The sequence below is a fragment of the Pagrus pagrus genome, assembly GCF_965226575.1.
Source record: "Pagrus pagrus genome assembly, chromosome: 14".
NCBI lineage: Eukaryota > Metazoa > Chordata > Actinopteri > Spariformes > Sparidae > Pagrus > Pagrus pagrus.
In genome coordinates this window covers 9,974,206-9,998,408 of record NC_140198.1, presented here as the reverse complement: position 1 = coordinate 9,998,408, position 24,203 = coordinate 9,974,206, and the positions used below count along the sequence as shown (strand labels likewise).

Genomic DNA, 24,203 nt, shown 5'->3' with positions numbered 1-24,203 from the left:
GACGCCCTCAACCTGAAAATTAAATGTTCAACGGGGCAATTAATAATTTCCCTTGTTTGGCTCAAGTATTATCTAACCTCATAACCTGCTGCCTTGGCAGCAATTTGTCCTGAGCCTGACAAAACTCTCTGCCTCCTATTCAGTCCCTGTGAGAGCCGCATTAGAACATAAATATAAGGGATGAAAACATAGGCGACGGAGGCACTGGCAGAGTTGAAGAGCTAAGCACAGAGGTGAGATGTGAGAGGGAAGGGAGCGGCAGTGAGTGAGAGGGAGCTATCAGTCTTTATTTATTTTGTTATTTGGAATGGTTGAGCCCTGAGGTTCAAAGTGAAGTACAGCAGGAGAGAATAAAAAAAATCTGGGGATTTGTGTGCAAGAGGGCATAGAGGCATTAACTTCCTGACAAAGCTTAGCCCAACAATAAAGCCTAAATCCATGCCAAAGAGTCCTAAACGAGATTTGAAAAATAACATTTTCACCAGGCAACACTCCCATCTTTCAGCATCCTTTTTTTCCCACAGAGGACAGGCAGTTCAAATCCAGTGATGAGAGAAAAATTGAGTGCCTTGGGATCTTCATCTGGGCCCTGCTGAGTGGGATGAACTTCTGTATCTTTTTGAACCTATATATACTCTGGGATCGTTTACAGAATCACACTTCTTTTAATTCAAACAGCTGCACGCAACTAACAGCTCAGCTCGACGACTCTTGCGGCGACAAAGCATCAATTTATGATTGTTTTCCCCTTCAAACCTTCCTGTTTGTTTGTTCCATCCCCTCGCACGAGTTACAACTTTCAAAGATTCCTAAAGCATAATCAAAAATTCATGTTTGTGTTCATGCTTAGATGCTCTTCAGAAAATCTACAAACCTCACCACATTTGTCACGTTACAGTGTGAACGCACTGGCCCAGTCAGCTTCATTACATATGAATGTGAAGCAAAAAGTCAACCTTTCATGTCAGCAGAATGCCCTCGCCACACACACACACACACACACACACACGCATGCAAGCAGGCGGACTCCCTAATGTGAGCACAAACATTTTCTAACTGATCCCATCAACGCTTCTCTTCTAACTTCACTGTGACTGTAGTTATTGAGAGTGGGTGTTTTAGCTAAGATTAAGTGAAATGGAACGCCACCACCATGCAGAGCAGACTGCTCTGCAGAATGACAATAGGAGTGGGTTCTCAGCGGGAGTGTGCAGCAGAAAACAATGACACATGAAACAAACGCTGATGTGATGGGAGGTTTTTCTAATCCTTCTTTCTCTCTTACAACTGTTTTGTTCCTCTCCACTATCAGATCACCTGTTCTGCCCTGTTTTGGACACAACAGTAAACATATTCTATCACCATTCACCAGTTTTCATGCAACAACAAACGAGTTGGAGTTGGGTCTTTCTACCTGAATTGGATAGCTGAAATTACTTATTATTTCCAACACTTTCATCTCTAAAATAGTTCCCTTAATTAAGAGGAACACACTGGTATGATTTTTGGAAGCTGATACAAATAACTAGTTCTCCCACTCATATTGGCTGAAACTAATGCGCATCGTTGTAAAAGTAACATAACAAATCCTACACAGACATAACAAACTTGTTACATATTAAAGTAATAAAGTGGTAAAAGGGGCTCTATGTAACATTTTTCAGCAATCTGTATGTATTAATCACTTTTTTGTGAGCAGATTGTAAAATGTCGGTTGCCTAGACAAGTTGTTTTATGCTGCTGGACTGTGGATTTCTTTGTGAAGGACTCGGGTCGGATTTTCCGCGACAGTCCAAATGATGTGACTTTATGCATGTCTACAGTGGCTCATCTCAGTGCCCCTCTCTCCACGCCGCTAACAGAGAGCAACAGTAGCTAACGTTAGTTTATGTTTTCAGCCCCATTTCTAAACTAAGGACTGGTTTTCAGCACAACACAGATGTTCCACAGAGCCCAAGTTTTCTACACACTAAAGAGACATTTTATGCATAAAGTATAAAAAATGATAAAAAACACCAAATCCACAGCCATCCAGCTACTGACAGAAACTTTTATTGGATTAATGAAGACCAAATCACAGTGACGTTGCAAAACCACAGTCACTTCTGGGTAGAAATTGACTTGAGTTGCATTGTGGAGATATGCGAAATTGGCAAAACTTGTTTGTTTCTGTTGTCATTCTCAGCTGTAACTGTAACATGTAGAGATAGAGATCTGCTGTACTTACTCTGGTTAAACTCAAGCTGTCATTTTCTTTAACAGGTAAATTATGTCTCCAACCCAACATTATTCAGTGCCACCAAGTGCCAAGACATTTGAAAGCATCAAACATGTATTTAAGATGAATTAGATGTATTTACTTTGAAATAACATCATTATAAAAAGCAGCTAAATTGTATGTAAGCTAATGCAGGGGGTTTCTAGCCAGAAGTTATTGTAAACAAACGTTGTGATTCAGTCGACTGCAGTTTTATTTTATTGTTCTGATATAGATGACCTGAATAGTATTCCAAGAAAAAAAGGTTTCATTTGCACATTTAATTGAAGTAATGTTTACAGAATATAACAGTTGGTGAACACACATATCTAGTGCAACCAGAATCCAATTTGAAGGTGTCACTCTCACCATAACAACAGACAGAAATGATCAAAAGCCTAAGAAAAAAACCTTGTCTGTGAACCAGAGCCGAGAAAAAATCACAAATTGGTATATTTATTTGAACAAACGAAAGAGTTGAACAGGTGACACATCAGATTGTAGCTGATGCAATTCTTGGCAACAACAGAGCGAGAACATCTTGGGATTTGCCAACGTGCACGCAGCCATTTGCAAATATGCTGCTGTGAGATCTGGCCTGTGATTCTAGCAACACAACTGGTTAATCAGAATTTATGATTCAAAAGAGGCGTTTCATTCAATCAGATGCATTACATGGAGTATATTTATCCACCGCGGTGCAAAGGCCAGTACGGTAGTTAAGCAGCTGATTGACACATGCATTGTGTTGCCACACTACAAGGGCAGTGGGGCAGCATAGTGATTAGGTGGACCAACCAATCCTTCATGACAGCAAGTATCTGCCCTGCTGAAGGGTGCTCGAGCAAGATCACTGAATCGCTGCCAGCTCCAGAGAAGAGAAGTACTCTCTGGATCATTATACGCTCACCTCTCTAAGGATGGAGGCAGGCTGACCGAAAATCTGGGTATAAATATTCTCATTTAGTTATACATGCAGTTTCAGGCTGATTATCAACAACAATGATGACATATTGACCATTTTACAGCGCTACTCACCATGTTGATGGCATTTACTGGGCCGATGCTGTTGACGAACATGTCTGTGTGGATCACTGTCGGTTTGACTGCAAAGAAGCAGAGGAAAGTCTACTTTAGAGATAAGCACAAAAAGTGTTCAACAGTTTTGTCTGTATCATCATCATCATCAGAAATGAAGGTGGAAAAGGAAACAATCTCCTTGTTGTGAATGTGTGAATACAAAGCTGCTGGAAAATATCACTGCTCAGCTGGAATCCGGTGGTATATCAAGTTTTCGACGATTACACACCTGAAAGACGTGTGTGCCGGATGAAATCATGCAAAAGAAAGTTTTGAATTGTTGCACAATAAGTTGACTGGAAATGCAATCATGGATCTCTATCAGGCATCAAATTCACAGCATGAAACAACAACATCTTTATATTCCAGCAACAGGCTGAAACAACCAATTGGAAAAGCAATCTCTAGTAAGAGCGGGAGTGGGAGTCCCTAAAATGAGACAAACAATACATCTTCAGATCCATTTAAACCAACAGAAATTGATAACAGAAAAAAAAATAGATGGGCAAAGCAAACTCACAAACTCTTATCACAATAGATCCAATAGTGGAGAGGGGGGAGGAAAATCTGACAACAAGCACTTCAAAAAGAGTCCTTCTCAAACTGCAGTAAACCAGAGACCGTGATGAAGGGGATTCACACCAGCAGCAACATCCGTCAACATGTCAACATTCTGACCCATGAGTACTCGGTACTCATTACAACATTATTACATACATGCAAGTACTCAGTATTCATGGGTTGGACCGGACCTATCTTCAAACTCTCAGGACGTAAAGCATGAGGGCGCAACCCCATAATAATGGCCCCCTTGTTTGGACGACACCCATCTTTGAACTCGCCTCACAAACTCACAAACATTAGCAGGCGATGCTGTCGCTGGCTGGTAATCATATAGTAAGGTACAAAATACGCTAAATATCAGCTGATATTTCAAGGAAAAACATTCAAGTCAATTGTGCCATGTTGTTTTTTTAACACGTCAGGCTGATATTTCACTGCACTGATTAGGACAAATGTAAAAACCAATCTTGAGATAACATTGTTTGCCTCATTTCAGGGATGTTTATAAATCAATTATTGATGTTGTAATTGTCTCTGGTGTTTGTGATTTTGTGTTTGTTTATTTAATTGGTTGTTGCAGCCTGTGGCTCAAGTATTAAGATGTTGGAGATTTCATGTTGCCTGAAAATGGCTCAAAAATGAAACCAAATAAGTATACTGTCTCTTTACATTTATAGCGAATAATTAGGCTGATAAAAGCTCAAACCCTGGCTCAAATTTTTTCCTTTCTCTGCAAGGAGACAACATAAGAGCCCGCAGGCCCAATTGTATCTTCAAACAGAGAGTCAGACACACTTTGTCTGTATTTATGGTCAAACTACTGAACCATTTACCAGAACATCGTTGTGCCCTCTGCAACATCCCATCCATCCTTTTTCCTATCCATCTATGCTTCAGGCTCATGCTGAAAGCCAATCAGTTACTCTCTTCCTCACAGACGCTCCCACAAAGACACACTTTTAGGTAGAAGATTCCTCATTAATATATTGACTTGATGATGTTTGAGGAAAGATCATAATTCTTAGCCCAAAAAAGACCACAAGACAACATAAAATTAAAGCTGCAGTTATTGGAAACTATTACATTTTAAAGGTTTTTTTAATTGAGGATAATTCCTTTTGGGTAAACTAGTGCATGTGCACCTTCACCTACATCTGTCCACCACCACGCATTACACCTCTCGGTGGTGGTAGCCTGCCTACACTGGTTTAGCGAGATGGACAGATGGATGTCACACAAAGTATGACTGAGGAAACTGGACAGCTTGGTGTCAAATGGACGCCTATGCTCTGTCAGATCCTCTACGTCAGCCTGGATCAGCTTCTACACTTTGCCATCTAACGCATATGTTTATGGATGAGTGGACGTTTTATGTCTGAGAGGAGGGACTCAAACGGCCTCGAGGCTTGATGTGGGAACTAAAGTGAGTGTGAGAGATAAACACAGGGAGTGAGTGCAGGTTTGCATCCATTTCCCATGTCACTCGCAGGCAAACATGAGTGTGCATTGCAGCCCGAGTCCTCCATACACACTTGAACATGCATGAACACACTAAATGCTCTCGCTGGTTTATACATTATCTCCCATAGTTCTCAAGTTCTCAACAATTAAAGCTCATATTGATAACATTTTTATGTAAAAGTGCAGAATAAAATTAAAATGAATAATTTTACAATGTTTGTCGGGTCCAAAATGTATCTTTTGTTTACCTCTTTGTAAGAATTCTGACGGTTGGCTCCAGCTTCCAACAAGGTTTGTGAGCCAATAATATTAGTTATATAAAAAAAATTAGAGAACAGTTAGCTAACATTAGTGATGGTAGCGACGTTGGCTAGCTAGCGTTAGCAATGTTAGCTACAACAAACTGGCAACCGCTTGAGGGGGCAGATGATTCGTACAAGACCGGGGTTGTGACATCAATGCAATCGTAGGGGGAGATGTAATTTTCTACATTTAGTGGCTGAATGTTATCAATAACACCTTTAAGTGTTGCTGTTGGCCAGACATATCTATGAGTAACTACAACTATAATTGCATTGGCACGCTTGCAGTATCGAATTTATGTATGCTGAAAATGTGCTGCACAAATGATGTATCCCTGGACTGGATGATAAGTTAAATCACACATAAAGTTACAGGCACGGCATAAATAGAATTTTAATAAATAAATACAAATGTGTCTTATTTCATACAGCCAACTGGAGAGTGGATGTCTTTCATAATTGCACAAACAGACGCCAGGGAAATATTATTCCAAGATGCCAGTGAACATAAAGTGGCTGTGCTGAGATTTTTTAACTCGGTGTCTGAGACAACATGATACATGCCAATACACCCACTGCAGGCGTCCTGATAAAAGCCTGGTGGAATTCTCTTCTAAAGGCTCTTGATTGGTAGTGCATCAGCATACAATATCAAGAATTTAAATCTGTTATTAAATTCAGTAAACTCACTGTACTGTAACTTAATGTCCTTGCCAATGCTCTCCATTTTTGTGAATGCTATGGAACAAGCTATGTATTTGCTAGAAGGCGACGACCTTGATCAATGATGTATTATGAATTAAGAATATAAGGATTTTCAAATTATCTCTCCCACTACATTCTCTCTCTTCTTCTCTCTCTGTCCTATTTGTTTCAGTTTTTCATACGTGTTGTACACTCCAGGGGCATTAAAAATTAAATGAGCACCACAATGGACTTCAAAGAAAAAGCCGTGGCACAATCAGTGCTGAATCTAAATCCACAGCATTTCAGCGCTCTGAGGAGTGGAGGAGAAACTTCGCCTCGCCATGGTATGGTTGCTTGGTTGATTGGCTGGTGGATCAGATGACAGTATAGCCAGCTAATTATAACCCCTCTGTAGCTGTGTAACTTGGCAGCAGCTGGAAGACCAGCGCTGAGAGAGCAAGATCATAGCGCGTTTGAAGATGATGGTTAAGACGGTGGCAGCCTGCCGCCCAGCTCCGCAGCCGCTCTCTGGGTTGAAGCCGCACCTCAAAGCAGATCTGAACTGCTCTTCAATTTATAGCACAAGAACACTTCTAAAGTCTTAAGAATAAAGATGATGCCCTTCATGGACTGTGTCACATTATAAGCTGCATTGTACATATTGTACAGTATATGGGGAGAAAACATGAAAGTAGCTGAATTTAACGGATTTAAAATATATATTCACCGCTTTCATCTTGTGCCATCATTTCAGTCAATTCATTATTTGTGCTTTAAAGCTGCATGGGGTCTATTCCCAGCAGTGGCACCCCAAGCTTGGTGGGATTTTTTTTTGGACCTCAAACAACTGGCCATGCTTGCGAATGGGAGGCCAGTGAGGGATTTTACCCCTTTTGCTGCACTCGGGAAGCCTAATGGTTGGCCAGAACACCTGCAAGAAAGGAGGATAATAAAAACTTCTCAGTGGCAGGTGTGAAGAGGCAGCTGGCGAGGTAGCACATACAGTATCGCTGTTCCCCATGGTTTGCTGCTTAGGGTAAGTGGGTGGGCCATTAAGGAGTGGGGCTGCTGCTAGCTGTATCGCTGTAGTCTCACCTTTCTACACAACACTGTGTTAGCGCTGGAGAAAGGTCTGGCTGCACCAATTCTCATTCTGGTATAGGGGAAAAAGCACTCTGCCTTCTTTGCATGTCTGTAAACCAATCACAATCGTCTTGGGTAACCCAGGATGCAGCGCTGGCATTGGGGGAAACTTTGGTTTACACATGGTCCCCTCAACAGAAACAGTAACAGGTGTAAGCTTGTTTGTGTTCATGCCGCTAGCAAACAGGTTAGTGTTGGAGTAACTTGCCAGTTTTAGCATGTAGGTTGCCTGCTTGGAGGTTGTTGTTGTTTCATGTAGCGATGGGGGTTTTGAAAACAGTAAACTCAGATAGCAGAAGGAAGAGGGGAATAGGTGCCAAATTACATACTTCATACCAGCAGTCTACATCCGGTACGACAGACTATCACAGTAACACAGATTCACCTGAATTTCAGATGTCTGGGTCTGATATCTGTCCACCTTTTGTTTTATAAACAAAATGTAAGTGCAAGCTTTTATTGCACTTACAAGTTGTCATCAACTCGAGTTAAACTTTTCTTCATTTCAACTGTCTCTCCTCTGCTCCACTCCATTTACAGCAATACATGGCAAGCTAGCTAGGCTAGACAGCTTGCGTAACACTGAGCGAGGCCAGTGTAGACTCTAATAGTACCGCTGTGATATACTTTTGGTAATGACAGCAAAAACAATACAGTACAGAGGATAAGTGAAAGGAGAAGGAAGCGGAAATAAACCCGAAAATTTCAAAATAAACTTTCAAAATAAGGGTCTCTCAACATCGAGAACTCACAACATAACATTGGCTTATGTTATGTTGGGAAAAAATACCCAAAAAGATGTATTAAGCAAGTTTAAATGTTGGTGGCTTCAAGCAGAACGAATACCTAATTGAAAACCCTCTATTTAATCCCCAGAAACCATATAACAGTATAAACGTATATAACATAAATTAACCACTCGCTTTGGCAGAGAATCAAATAAGCACTTTGTTGCTGCTTTTAGGGTTCGGGTTGCCTATTGCTCTTTATGTGAGTGTGCTCCACTTCAAGACAAATATAACTCAACTGTAACTCTCTGACACAGACTGCGAACTGGACTTAGGCTTGCCAATCTATTCTTGCCGTTTGCAACTATAAAACAGCACTACCCTGTGCCCCTACAGTGGGTGGAGAAGCAATGCACTGCTGGCATACAGAGTGGTATATCTTTATTATTCTATAAGTGTATGTGACAGATTGTGACTTAAACCAGTTTCCCAGGAATACTGACCCATGAATCAAGTATTCAAGGGTACTGAAGATCTCCCTACTCAGCTCTTGCGGATGGACGTGACAGGCTTTAGGATATATGTGCACCTGTGTAGACAAGGGAGACCTGCCCAGCTGTCTGTCAGAGTGAAGGGAGTAAGCTACTTGTCTACTTCTCATACTGACAAGACAAGGCTTGCAGAACCATGACGGACTGCTGTCTCAGCCAGAACACATGCGTGAACACAAACACAGGTACACATATTTTATAGTCAGCCTACCTGCCTGCCAACACACAAACAAACATATACAGTAGACACAGGCAAGCACACAAAGAGACCTTGGGTACTGCCCAGTCCGGTTTAATAATGAACTGTACGCTGAGCATATTAAATTCTGTCTGTGTTCAATTTCTACAGCCTGAATGCAGTGAATACGAACAGGCTATCCAGCTACAACTGGCCTACCATTTTCATTTCATGCCATTAAAAAGTCATTATTTCTTATCGTCTTACAATTTGCAGCGGAGATATTCAAATATGTTTCAGGTGGCATGACGAACGTTATTACTAGCTACCACCACAGGGAGGCAAGTCATAAGTAGGTCTCAAGTCCCAAGTTGAGCATTTTTGAATCTTTAACAATTCATGCACCCTTCACCAGATTTAATGCCATTTAACAATTTTAAAAAGAGTAACAGAACAGATTGACAGAAATGATGCATGTTTTTCAAATAAGCTGATCTGGTGTCCCTTGTTACGTTATTCCTGTATTTCTGTTTGGTTGGGGTTTAGATCTGAAACCAGTTCCAAGTTTCATTTGTGTCCTTTTGTTGAGTATCTAACAGCATTTTTGTTAACCAGCTACAGGTGATATTATCTACCACTGGTGATGTGTCATTTAAGCCAACAAAAGTGTCAGTCAGTGCTGGCTAAATATAAAAAGCCTTTACCTTGTGTTTGTGCAATATGACCGGCCGCACTTGACTTAATTTAAAATACTACATCTTTTGTCAGGAAGAAAAGTGTATTTTTAATACATCATTTTTCATCTTTGGGGTTTGGGAGGATATCAAGTGATTCCGAGTCATCAGGCTGGAGTACAAGCAACGTAATGAGTCATAGGTGTTAAAGTCAAATTGCAAGTCTTTTTCTGTGAGGTCACGTTGAAAGCCAACAGATTGATGACTCAAACAATGTGAGAAGCTCATGACTCCAGTGTAAGTGATTCTCACATCTTCCTCTTCTTGTTGAGGGAAATGTATGACCTCTTTGGCATGTTGACGTCATCTTGAACCCCCCTAAATTATGACAAAGGAGCGTTGTCATCGACCCAAACACAAGGCTGTTTTCTCATCTCCTTAAGAGCTGATATATCTTTTATGTTCCTATAAAGTGTCACTAGATACAGTATGTGTCGTGCCATTCCTCTAATTGCTGTCTTCAAAAAAGAGAGAAAAGAAGACTATGAGAAGTTTTCCCTTGATTTAATGTATACATCTAGATGACTATTTTGAGGATAATTGCTGTACTAAGGAGATAAAAGATTGAATAAGGGTATTTATTGCGTTTCAGGCATGGATTATCTGTCTTCAACAAGTGAAAAACTGGCAATCTAAAAGCTTGAGAGTCCCTTAAAGAAATCGTCGGGTGACATCACAGATGGTACGGCTGCTGGGGTGTAAGCATGTATGTCAGTTAATGAGCGCATGTACGCATTTAATCGCAAATGTAACCATAAACGCGGGTTGTCATTCTTTTGGATTCTGTGACTAAACGGATCATCCATGAAAAATCAGCGCCCACCTCCGATGTCAGGTCTCAGTTTGTTGTCGTATCCATCTAGTAGGCTGTTTAGGATGTGTGTGACGTCACTCTCGTACACTTTGGGAGTCAGCACCCACGTCTTGTTAGTAACCTCATCGTCGTCATCAGTCTGGAAGGAGCTGCGGGGGGGAGAGAAGAGGGAAGAAATAGCACGCAATCAATTATTGCTTTAAACGGGAGAGCAAGCAATGTCTTTAGTGTGATCTGCCTTTTTTTTTTTTGGGAGATGAGGAGCGCAACAAGAGTGTTTTGAAGTACTCAATTCAAGGTCAGGAGATGAACTAGGAAAAAAATGTAAGGGCTTTTGATCCGCAGCATCATTGCTACTGAAGACGCACTGAAATAAATGTGATTAATCTCTCCTTCCCATTTTTTGTCGATTACTTCTAGTGAAACAAATTAGCTAAGAGTGAAAAAGAGTGCAATAAAGTCATTATTATGTGGGATTAACATATGCATCAACCATGGTATACATTTAGTGCAACAGTTGTGATGCAGAACTTGCATTTTCTTCATTCTGTCGCACCATATCTATATAATCTTACTAAACTACAGAGTTAAAATTCTGTTGTCTCTTTTTTAAACCACTGACAGGTTCACATTTGTAGGTGTCGTAGGCCTACTTAACACACTGTCATTTCTACAAAACGTGTCATATCATGACTATATTACATGTTTATGAGCTGACTTTCATGTATGGAGGTGGAGGGGATCGTGGTGGAGTTACAGGTGAGAAGGCTGCCAAGGACATCTCCGTCCATATTTGTTTCGAACCAAAGCAGTTAATTTAAGCCAAAGCATGATCTTTTCCTCACCCTAACCAAGTGTTTTTAATGCCTAAACCTAACCAGATCATACGCACAGCGTTGTCACAAGGTAAAATTGAATATCAATCTAATTAAATGTAAAGTTGCAACATCAAGAAAATTGTAGTTTCAACATCTCTGTGGTTTGAAGACACGTACATTGCCAACCTTCATTCTGGCGACTTGGTTGCCAGTATACATACAGTTTTTATCACTGTGAGATATGCAATTTTTACAGCAATGTCCCCTTGTGCGTCGAGTGTAATTACTAAAAGAAGAGTCACTTCACACATGCCTCTCTTGTTTCATTTAGATGTATACTTCCTGTCCTATCCTACATTTCAAACTAACCTCCCCTAGAACCAGGGGGCAAAACATTTTGGTGAAGAACCCACCAGTATTTCAAGACCAATCCTCTCATGCATTTAGGTCGCACCAGCAAGCTGTGTGCTAACTGATGTCTGATGTGAAAAAAAAAGATGAAAGGGCTGAACTTAGTTGCTTCTTTGCATTCCCTGCATAGAGATTGCCTCAGATCTTTGAATTCCCTGCATGGAGATGACATGTTTACTTTTATTTTTCATAATCGTGTGGTTCTCAGTCGTGCCTGTGCCACAGAACACTTGCATGGGATGCAAAATTTATAACAGCATAAAGCAATCATGGCTTGCAAAGTCTCAGACTGTAAATGCTCACCTAAAATGATATAGAATAGATCAATACAGACATTTTGGCTAGTGGGAGTTATACCATCTCTCAGAGGACATGCCATTAGATGATTTCAAGTTTGGTTTTATCTTTTGGTCCATGGCAATTCCTGAATAAACCCTCATTTTTGCCGGCACTATATCAGGAAAAACACAAGGCAGATGTTGTCAGTCACCGGTGGGTGTGATTGACAACAAGGTTAAGGTTAAGCAAGGTTTTAATGCTCAGGATCTTTTATGAAAGTAAGCCCGAGACCAAGTTCAAGTATAAATATAAGAAAGTTCCTATAAATGAGGCCCCTGATGGGAGCGTTAATGTCAAGAAAATTGGACCCAACATAAACATTCTGCCTGAACAGATTCATCATAACGAGTTTTTCTCCTGTCAGGACTGAAACAAGCTCAATAATGGTCGCTCTTGCAAATTGACATGTTTTGTCTTTTGTTTGCTTCCACCCAGGTAACCAGCTTTGCCCCAAAAAGCTGTTTGACGAAGCCTCTCATGAAAGGGAGCAATTTTCAGCAATTTTCACTTGATAGATGTCGAAATTTGACAGGATGGCGAGACCAGCAAGTGAATCAAAGTGACCTCTTTCAACCCTCTTTGATGACACAGTGTCTTTCATGTCCTGAGAATGGAAACACCAATATATATTTTTATTGAATACAAAGTCTTATGTTGAAAAACTTATCCTGTTGATTTTTCTTTCAATGTCCAGATTTCTGTTCACTTCACAGCTTTGTCCCTGCATATTCTACAGCTGCATATGTTCTTTTGATTGACCAATGATACCTGCTATTTAAATTAAGGCATGTACTCAAAGCACGGGACTTTAATATTGCTTATACAGTAAGCAAAATTTCACATAAAAAACTCAGCTTCACAACCTCCATAATGACCTTCAATAACAGCTAAAGCTCTCCATCCATTCCCACGTCAGTGACTCTGCAGAAATAATGAATACATTTCAAGACGGCAAAGTTGAGGTACCTGACTGCAGGATTTTTTGACGTATCATAAAGAGGGTTTTACGGCCCCCAGATTTCTGTGAGAGCTGGCGAAGACAACCTATTTTCCCGATTTTACTTCCTCGCCCAAGACGTCTCAAACTGAAAGGATAATGATGTCTCAAGAGACCCCGACCACAAATACAACCACGGCAGAGCTGTAATCTTTTTTTTCCTGCACTCCCTTGGAAAAATTACATGTTCAGAGTGTAGGTTTATCCTTTGTTAAAAATAGATCATTTGCAGGTTTGACACCTCAATGGAAGACAGAGGTACATGATTAATGATAAGGGGAGTTAATATGCTGACAATAACATGCTGCAGTTGAGTGGGACTATTGTATGTTAAGAGACTTAGCCCTTCATGACGCAGTCTGTGATAAGAGGGGAGGTTCATACTGCCAGTGGGCAGACGTGAGATGTCTATGTACTGTGTGCGTGTGACAGAAAGAGATGAGTAGACAGAAAAAAAACATGTGGGCCAGATTTATATACAGTGCATAAAAGCACAGGACGAATCTGCGCCGCATCTTTTCATTCAATTTGTGCTAGTGCTATCTGTGTGTAATTAGTGTGTGATTTACTAAGGCAGCAGTTCATTACACAATCAGTGTCTGGGGCTGCCTTCTAGATGTGTTTCGTGTACTAAGGGAGAGCTCAAAAAGTGGAGTTCAGTGTGGGATTTTTTGGGGAGAAGCGACCTCAGGAGAACTTAAAACTCACTGTAATGATTGAGTTTTGATTTTAATATCAACCACAAGAAGGGTTTGTAAAAGTTGAGGAACTGAAAAAAGCTATGGAATGACAAAAAATGGTGTAATAGACAACGTGTCTTTTGTATACGTGTATCTCGACTAAATATGGAGCAGCAGTGTTTCCATGCACCACATATCTCTAACTTGCTCCACATTTCAGCTCTTTTAAATCGCTGCTCAAAATGTTGCTGTTTGCCTTCGCCTCTAATGAAAGTAAATCTGGGAATATTCATTCACATCTTGTACTCCACAGTGGCTGCACTGTGGTTTTTATTATGCCGTTTAATCTGCTTCTCTACTTTATTGGATATATTATTTTACAGATATGGTCATTTCTCGCTCTTCATTTTGTCTCTCTTATTTTTTTGCTAGATTTCTGTAGAATTCAGGACAATTAAAGTGTTTGTTTTTTTTAAACAATACAATGAATTTGCACACGCTCCATGGAAGGAGCTAATTTCCCATGCAAAAATAAAGACTGAAAATTCGAGAGCCCGACTAATATCCAATGGACTATGCAATCAACCACACATTTCACATCTCCTGCTATTTGTGCAGTCGTCCTTGTATGCATATGCATTAGAGAGAGGCCTACTTCAGTAATTACATGCAAGTTGTGCCTCAGATGACAGAAAAACTTGCGTTCGATAAATAACAGTTTCATTTAGATGCACAATGCATCAGAAATGAAGGCAGAGACAAAAGAGAAAAGTAATAGATGGATATATAAGGAGAGAGCGATGGATGGGGGAGCATTTTGAACTGGATAACTCCTCCAGCAACCATCAGGGCAGATCAGGGAGACGGCCAACGGAATAAAAGAGCAGCCCTGAAAACAGTTGTGAGCTTTCAGCAAGGCTTCGGTGGTGGTGAAAGGATGAATGAAATAATAAAGAATCGGTAATGGTGGGAAAAAAGACACTTGTTTCCATGGTAAAGCACAAGGAGAGAAGCCCTGATAGCTTTCTCGTGTTCTTAGGCTGGGTGCGAGGAATAATGTTTTGACCAGCACTCTTCCTTGGACTGCATTAAGTGCCATTAAGTGCCATCCATCTCCACCCTAACACTCCAGCCTCAAACATTAAATGTTAATTATTTTTACTCAGGTGGACAATTTTAGATATGTCTTACTTTGTCATAAAAAATACAGGGAGCATCTGTCCGTAGATGTAGGTCGGTAGATAGATAGATAGATAGATAGATAGATAGATAGATAGATAAGGGAAGGGAAGGGAACTTGAAAATATGTGGTGTTTTTTAGGTTGCTGCTATTCATCTCGCAGAGCATCTCTGTGTATATGGAAATGCTCCAAAGATGAGAACATCAAAGGAGGAGCCATGTGTTCTCCACTGCAGGCAGATCTGAGGTTCTGCCTGCTAATTCGGTACCTGAAGCTCCACAGAGATGTCTGAGCCAGCGTGTGTGTGCCATTACGTGTTTGTATGTGTGTGCTCGTGTTTGTTTTTCATGCATATGCATGTCTGCGGCTGTGTATGTAATGATGGAGAGTGCTGGAGTTAAGTGTTGTGTTCACAGCTACCCTCAGCGAGGAAAAATCTGATACATTCTACCCCTTCACTTTTAGCGCCATCATCCAGAAGCACTCTCACCTGCTCTATATGCAGCAATCAGAACCTGTCCCCACTACTGAGCGGATCTCAATTAAAATCTCATCTAGGGTTTCATGTAAAGCAGCCAGGAGCAAAACTCTCTTCTGCAGATTCATGTGTTCAAAAGATGGTCTAAGTAGGATGCCATCAGCTATGGAAACAGCTATGCGCCTTCCATTAGCATCCACATCAAATTCCCTTGAGCTACCATCATTGCATGTTTTAAATAGTAGCTTCTAAAGGAACCATCTAATGAACCATCTTGCTTGTTATCAACCAACATGTAATTGGTCCAGCACCCATGGTAACGACACAACGAACCACTCTTGCACATCAAGTTGTTACTTTCCAAAAGCCTCTACTATTTATAAAAAAGAAATAACACAATGGCAGTGGCCCCTTATTACTAATTAACAAACTGTCTGCTTAAAGAGTCGGGCTGTCAGTTTGCAAGAATAAGCATCCACACTTATGGTCCTCACATACAGGACTGTTAACAACTAATCACCTGCACAGTGTCAGCCTGCTCTACTTAACTGACTTCTGGCACTGAATTTTTAGGCTTCACTCACTCCAGCATGAACTAGATCAAATAGATTAGCTAATATTGGCATGCAGGGTTGACTTGTTTCTCTCAGCAGTATAATAAAGCAGATTAGTCAATGCCAATTTGTAACGCTGCTGATATTGTTGCTGTGAAGTTCAGTAACTTTTTGGCCTATTTAAAGGTGCATTATGTAGTTTTGGGAAGACATTTTAAATCAGAAGAGAAAAATCTTCATTGATTGCATTGCTGAATCAACTGAATAAACAACGGATGCTTCCAAGTCGTCACTTCTCTTGTTTCAAACAGCATTTTCGGGGATTGTATTCACTCTGAGGCCGGCGTGTTTATTAAGTGATGGAAATATATCAAATAAACATTTCTGAATTTGTATTCATACCTCATTAATGTTCCTAATTAGAATTGGGAGATGTCTGCAGAATTTACCTGGGGTTACACATTGTGGTAGACGATTACATTGTTGTTTGTGTCCACTCAGTGTTGCCGGAAGATAAGTGTTGCTCATTAGCACACCACTGTAGTCACCGCTGTTTGTAACTGTCTTCATACGGTCTGACCCAGCAGAGAAAATGTCTCCCATCGCCACCGACAAACATGCTTGTGCCAGGTTTAAAAGGTTTTTGTCCGTAACATGTGGTCAGCCTCAAAAGCTTGAAACAAAATTAGCCAGCTAGGTTTACTGAGGAAGCTAAGCTAAAAAAAAATCAGATAACAGGGTGATTGAGAGAAATACACACAGCGGCCCGTGGAAAAGAGACTGCTGCCACAAATTCAACCGAGCGTCTTGTGTTCACCTAACTGGCCAGGTTTAATAAGACAAAAATAACAGGACATGGAGACTTCATGTCAGTGCAGCAGCAACAGACTTATTTTCAATTTTTCTCCCACATGTCACTAACAGCAAAAACTCCAGCCTTACGGCAGATCTCTCACAATGCTTCAGGACTCAGAAGTCGATGACCATCAGCCATCGGCGATTGGGGAATGATATTGGCGCAACCCTATTCTGAATATTACCTTTCTGTCATTCCTTCCCCCAAACTACATACTGTAGTGCACTTTTAAATGTTAGGTTATACTGACATACACAACTGAAATGTTTGACTTAAAGATGTAAACAAACCCTTAACAGCCACATAAAATATGCTGTCTTGTTTAGAAGCTTGTCAATCAATAAGTGAGTGATAGCAGAGTTTTGAAGTTTGAGAGTGCGGGCTGAGCTTTCCGTCTGCATTTCAATCGCAGTGCTTTTTACTTTTGGAGCCTTATATGAGCTGGTACATTGCAGTGAGTCCAAATATATTGCAGCATCGACTGTTTAGTGACAAAAACTATTCCATGAATATAAAAGCAGGCCATGAATATTACCAAGAGAGAAAGAAAAACATCCCTTGGTTGGTTTTAGAAGTATCCTGAATTCACCTGCGGTGTACCTGTGTCCTCAAAAATAGAAACGCGCAGACCCCTTCGGAATAAGGGATAGCCAAAAAAGACTATTATATATTTATCTCTTCGGACAAAGATAGAACTATCAGGGCTGAGATAGCAGGGATAGTAAAAAGACTTTAGATAGGAAACAGTTTTAGGAATGTGTGCCAAATACCTACTGAGCTGAGTTAATGGGGATTATCATCACTGCTGTTAACTCACACCCTCCCAAATTAACCCCAGAAATCTGAAATCGCTCTGACCTCGGTACCTCCTGGGTGATGAATATGACAGCAGTCGTAATCAAGATGGCAGCTATGAGCTTTGACTGTCAAACTGTCTTAAAACGACATTAAACAAAGAAGATTGACATATTTGTGCTTTCAACTGCGATCTAGGAAATCTGAGACATAAATACATATGATGGTTATTATGGGATACATGACAGATTGACAGTTTGTCAAAATTAAGCATCCCAGCACTTTCAAGAGTGATGACAAGAGGCAGATAATGTACGATGGCTTGATTGAGTCCAACGCACTGTAGGTTTCCCGTTTGAAGAAACCAAATTTTAAATGAACTCCACTAACACTGGTCTTCTGGTTCGAGCTAATGCTAGTTTGGGAATGCAACAAGTGGCAGGTTGAAAAAAGGATATTGAGTATATTGTGAAATATGTCTTCCATCATCCACACTTAACAGCAGCTCCATAGTAAACTCCAAAGCTATACTGTATGCATTTTTTGTCAGTTGACTATCTATATCTTCATTTCATGTATCATGGCCATTGCATGTTCAGGCTAGCAAGCTAATTTTAGCCAGAAACTAGAGTCAGCAGATCCAAAGAGCCTCAGTTAATCAACTGATGACAGCTTTAATTGAAGTCACTTTCTTATCATTTGTTCTATATACAATTATGCCATCTGCAAACAACTGTGTGGGTGTATATGATCGTGGCAAGGAATGCTGTTACTGTTACTTGTTTGTTGCCTCTTACTTGTTTAGCTGGAGTATTTTTTTTATTTTGGAACAACTACATTGCTTTTATTATCCTGTAGGAATCCTGTAACGCTTGCAATGACATTACAGGTGATGAGGGTGACAGTTAAAAAGGGTTTAAGTGGTCACAAAGGGTAAAATCCAAATCACATGAATGTCTTTTTTTTTTTGATAAAGGTAAAGTTTGTCACAACATGTCATTCAAAATGAAGCATTGCACTTCTGGGCCTACAAATCATATTCTCAAGAGGGTTACAAAACATACTTGTTTGGTACAGACCCAAGAAAAATATCACATCATCATTTTCATACTTCTGTCCTAGTGCAAATGAAACGCAAACATTACCTTCTCTAATAAAATTGTGACTCATATTGCAATCACAATGTCTGTTAAAGTAATCGCAGTATATATATATATATATATATGTATATTTATGCTATCGTTCAGCCCTACGCCTGTTGACCTATGAGGATGTTGAACAGAGAGGCAAAGTCCCTCCCCTTCCTTGAAACCTTACATCAGAAAAAATATATATGGTACTGAATGCCGAGATAAAAATAACTTTTTGATCTCTTTTGAATTGTGCACTGATTTAAACATATGAGGTTGTCAACTCAAAAGATAATTTTTAACCTTAAGTCACAGTTTGTCATAAAACTAACAAGACCGTGGAAGTATGTAACTACTGTAGAAAGACTACACACCTAACAGTTGCGTTAATGACATCATCTTGTTTAGCACTCACTGAATCCTTGTAGAGCTGGCCCTGTATATTAGCTAGCTAACAAAACTGACCAACACGCTGAGACTTGTTGTGATTTCACCTTATTTAATTCAATTTCTGTGGCGGGGCCGACGGCCATGCTGGTGTTGGTGACGTAAACTGACGGACGACGTAGCTCACTGAGCAATTATACATAAAACAAAATGGTATTTTACCATCGTCACCACAAACAATGACTCTCTTAACATGTGAAATTATCTTTTACATTGACAAATTGTGTGATTCATGGCACGATTGAGGAGCGGGACTTTGCCCCTATATTAGTATTAAAATATGCAGTTAAGGTTATAAAACTAAGAGTATAAAACAAATGAATAAATTGCAGTCTGTCCCAAAATGTGGTTATGTAATGAATTTCATCTAAAATGCTTGAGGTGAGTTTTGCAGAAGAGCAAACATTACCTGGCCTAAAAGATCACCTGAGCAGCACTTCCTCACTGTGACATCACTTCCTTCTGTCTTGGCCTGTCATAACTTACAAACAGTGGATCGTGGGGCCAACATCTGAAGCGTCCATTATATCCTAAAAAAAACCCCCACACATTTCTTCCACTTCTATTTGAGGGATGTTTGCGATACCTTAGATGTAGAAACAGCATTCGACTGTGCACAGGGGTTAATGTGTGCAGTGTGGTGATAGCCATCAGACATCACTACACATAGTAACTGTCACAATGAGTCACAAAGTAGCATAGATTACCGAAAGTGTGCCCGAGGCCTTGAGAGATGTCTTATGTAAGAGGTCTCATACATGAATCAAAAATGACTTCAAATGCAAATTCCCCAGCAGTGGCTTGCCTTTTTAATTAACATAGACGGGACTTTTGAAGAGAAAATACATCTTGCTGTCGGGATGAGGTTCGAGCCACGGGTGTCACCTTTACGCAGGTGTTTACATAAAGAGCTCACATTCAGCCTTGTTGTGATCATTTAAGAAGAAACCTGCTGTCACCTGCTTTGATCCACCTCAGCTCATTAGGTTCCAACCACTCGTGCACATCTTATCAGACCCATAACCTGCCCATATATCTCGACAAGGTGTAGTGTTTACTCGAGCACGCTGTGAGCACTACTTGTGCATACAATTACAAAAAAAACACACACACACACAGGCCTAACAATGCAGGCTGGGCAGGCAGCCCTGAGGTTGCGATCAGCATGACGGTGATTGAACGTCGACTGATTTATCTGCCTCCATTTTTCAGCCTCCAGCAGCACAAGACGAAAGCGGTGCGAGGAGCCTCGCCATCCCTCCTCTTGACTATTCTTATCTCACTGCTCGGGAATAATGTCTTGACAGGGACGAGCAAAGCAGCTTGCCTCAACCAAACTCACATCTGCACCTCAGTGAGAGCTGAAATGGCAGACCCCCTTTCCTCCTGTGTGTATGTGTGCGTGTGTGTGTGTGTGCCTGTGTGTGTGCAAGACAAGGATCAGTCCATATGTGTTATCCTTGTCCTTATTGTGCCTTTACACTTGTATTCTCTGTGATTGTCTGCCATTTTGAAATGCTTTTTTTTATTTCAAATACGTGGGGGTGAAACGTAGCCTCGTTCACACCCGACTTGTCTTCATTGCAAACGACTGTTTGCATAAGTTCAAATAATGAGGCTTTGGCTCTTAGAATAGACTTGAGCCTTAAAGATAGCTTAGCAGGGACTATATGTAGCCTTAGCTTCAAGCAAATTAGCCTGCCACTATGCTATTCCTAACGCAGGGCAGCTGGAGAGAGACACTCCTCGTAGACGTGTTTATTTGGACAAAAAGCCCGGTGTTAAATCGTTAAATCACCTGTCAGATATTTTAAGCTTTCTTTAGCTGTTCGACGCTAAAAAATAAAATAATAAAAAAAAAAAAACATTATGAGGCACAAAACCTCCCAGAAACGCGGTGCATGTGTCGCTGGAAAATAATATCACACGTCCACGTCGAAGCAGAATAACATTAATAATAACGTGTTATATTCACGACGAGGTTTCTGCGGAAGCTGCTGTTAATTTGTATTGTTTTTTCAGGACACGGCAGGTTGTGTGAACACCGAAGCCACCGCAAAAATGATGTGTTGCTACGATAAGAAGGGGAAAAAAAAAAAATGCTACCCAACAGAGCCGACGTAGCATCATTCTCAGAGCAAACGCCACGCACTGATATCTTACCTTGTAGGAAGATTAACGGCGATAAACACCCAGAGAAACAGCTTCAAGGGAAGGGAAGGCTTCGCCATTGCTGTCGAGGCTAAATTTGGCGAAGCCATCATCACCGTCTTCGTTTCCTCTTCAGCGCAGATGGACGTGTCCGTCTATTTACTGTGTTTCCTCTCTACGATACATTACGCACGGTAGCGGGGAGCGGGTCCTCAAATCTAGACCCGAGGCGGACGTGCGGTGGAGTCCAAATCAGCCCAGATCGATGCGAAGCTGGATTTTCTTATCGTGTTTCTTTTTTTTTTTTTTTTTTTCCTCTCGTTTCTGTCTTCCGCGTCCGTTGCCGAATCGACAGCCTAAAAATCAGGGCCCTAAAAAAAAAAACACACTGCCACGGACGGCGAAGAAGCCCCCCCCCCCTTTTTTTTTTTTTGTAATAAGCTACGCTGATACCGAGCAGCTGAGAAAAGCAGCGGAGCCTCAGTCTGAATGCAGATTAACACACTGGGGTCAGAGAGGAGCTGATGCACGTTGCTGCAGCACGGATCAACACATGCGTGGTTTCACCAAGCGGAAGCAGGAGCTGCTGAGAAGAGATGGGGTGGAGGGGGGGGGGGGGAGAAGCCTCAGCTTGGTGCTACAGGGGGGGAAATTTGAAAAAAAAATAAAAAATGGTGGTTTTATTTTTTAGTGCTAGCTCACTGTACCACGTGATGCTTGTCAGTATCAGGTATAAATCACACTGCACACTTTGGTAATTCATGTTAAGTAATGTGAGTCAGCAATGAAGGAGAAATCAGTGCAGGGGCTCACAAAATGAAATATTATGGGGATGTTAGGGTCCTTGATGAGGAGCAGATCAATAGTTTTAATGCAGCGTAAGTGTTCACAGTGAGGCTTCTAGAGGAGACAGGAAGTTGGCATCATGTCTTCACTGGCACTTTTTCTACCTACAATGCAGACAAAGAAACTCGTGGATAAGTAATTACAGAAGTGTGTGTGTGTGTGTGTGTGTGTGTGTGTGTGTAACTCAATGCCATACAGATCTATTTGAATCCTTAATGAGCTCCAGGAACCACTCCAGTCCAGTCATGCTTTCAGCACCACGGACAGCTCTATTAGTTTTCCTCTGCATTACAAACCACCAATCAGCACCATGGACAGTTTCCGGGTGTTTGTTGACGCTTAAAGTGGCACCGTGTAGTTTTGGAGAAGAAATCCAAACTCAGATTATCAATATTTACGATATTAATGAGGTAATAACACAAAATCACAAATAAAATAGGTGTTCTCAGAGGGAAATACGGTCCCCAGAACACTGTTTGAAGCTAGAAAGGTGGCAGGGTCCGCCAAATGTAAACACAGTAAAACAGTGTGAAACTGTGTTGTCCTTTAGGTGAGTTTGTTTATTCGGTGATGAAAACAAAGAGAGTTTGTTTATTTAGTTTGTTTAGGCATAACAAAACTAAAAATCAGTCACAGTATTTCTCCTCTGATTAAATGTTCTACCCCAAAACTACAGAATGCACCTTTAAATCAGAGCGGTGCTAGCTCTCTGGGCCGCCGGTTCATTTAACAGTAAATGAATGAATAAATAAAGAAACACTGGCATCTCTGAAATGGAGCCGAGAAAGTTAAGTTGAGTGTTGTACACTAATTGATTGTTCAAACCAAACAGAGGAATGCAGCCCCTGCCAGGGGATATATTTATATATTTGGGCAGCATGCACCATTCTTTTATGATGTATGTGGCTTTCCAAGTCTTTTGACATATCTTGAAACCAATCCAGGCACGGTATCCTGAGGTTTGCATTGTCCTTTGTAAGGTGCTCTGGTACCCATTCCAATATCCTTATGTAAGTATGCTAATGCTCCCACTTTGGTTGGGTGTAACTTATTTCCAAGGACTCCTTGAGGGGATGTTTGAGAGGGAGAAAAAAATATGTGTTCATAATCTAAAACACAAAATGGTAGCCTGTCCCACAGTGGCTCATAAATTACTTTGATACTGCTGTTACACTTCAATGTCTCTCCCCCTCCCTCTCTTTTCCTCTCTCTATCACACATTGCTGGAACGGCAAGTTTTAAATCTCTTCAAATGCTACTTTAGGAGAGACTGTGAAATAAATATTTAGATTTATAAATAAATAACACAACAATTGGGGCTTGTTAGGGCCGTGTGCGTGTTGTGAATGACATGAGCAAAGTAGGTCACGTGTCCTGCAGCAGCATTGTTCTGCCTTCTGCTTTGACTAACCCAAGGACACTTTCACATCTGTGAACTGCGTTTCTATTTTCAAGTGTGTATATGCTGAAGATCGCTTTCTTCTGTGCTGCATTTTTTATATATTGTTATTTACATTGGGTGATGTGAAAAACATTGTCAGTATCGACACAGGGGGTTATAGAATTGCTAAAAACAGGAAAATGTAGATGATATCAGTATTTTTTTAAAATGTTGTCCCTATCTAGTATAATGTTGTGGCCCGGGGACATACACAAACAAACAAAAATACATTAACTTGATCTAATCTAAAATCAAAACTCAACAGCGTGAAAGCTGAAGGAGGGAAACGGTGAGAACTAAGAGTGGCAGGTGCAGTGAAAACAAGCAGGTGCTTGCAGAGTCGTCGTCTTGTCATGGTGCATTAGCCCAAAGTCCCCTCTGAACATTTATTCCTCAAGTATACAAGCAGTGAACATGCTGCACTATCACTTTTTACTGTCCCCTGAGGCTGCAGTGCAACTGTTGCACTGTTTTTTGTGGCCTCATAAACTCATCCACCCCCAAAATAATAACCAGTCCTTGTCTGGTTTCTGTTTTTCAGCATTAGTTATTAAAATTTGGCTGTGGCAATCAACATTGA

The 24,203-nt window shown here is 40.8% G+C and overlaps 1 protein-coding gene across 3 annotated transcripts in view; it reads right to left on the bottom strand.

Annotated features, from left to right (window-relative positions):
- gabrg2 (gamma-aminobutyric acid type A receptor subunit gamma2) overlaps nt 1–21,894 on the bottom strand; it is a 59,399-nt gene extending 37,505 nt beyond the window's left edge. For all 3 annotated transcript variants that reach the window (XM_084373085.1, XM_084373086.1, XM_084373087.1), the window contains exons 1-3: nt 21,349–21,894; nt 10,509–10,648; nt 3,296–3,363 (exon numbers count right to left, since the gene is read on the bottom strand). In XM_084373085.1, the coding sequence (XP_084229211.1) occupies nt 3,296–3,363; nt 10,509–10,648; nt 21,349–21,449 (309 nt within the window). In that variant the 5' untranslated portion in view covers nt 21,450–21,894. The remainder of the gene's footprint in view (nt 1–3,295; nt 3,364–10,508; nt 10,649–21,348) is intronic.
- Nucleotides 21,895–24,203: the final 2,309 nt, after the last annotated feature.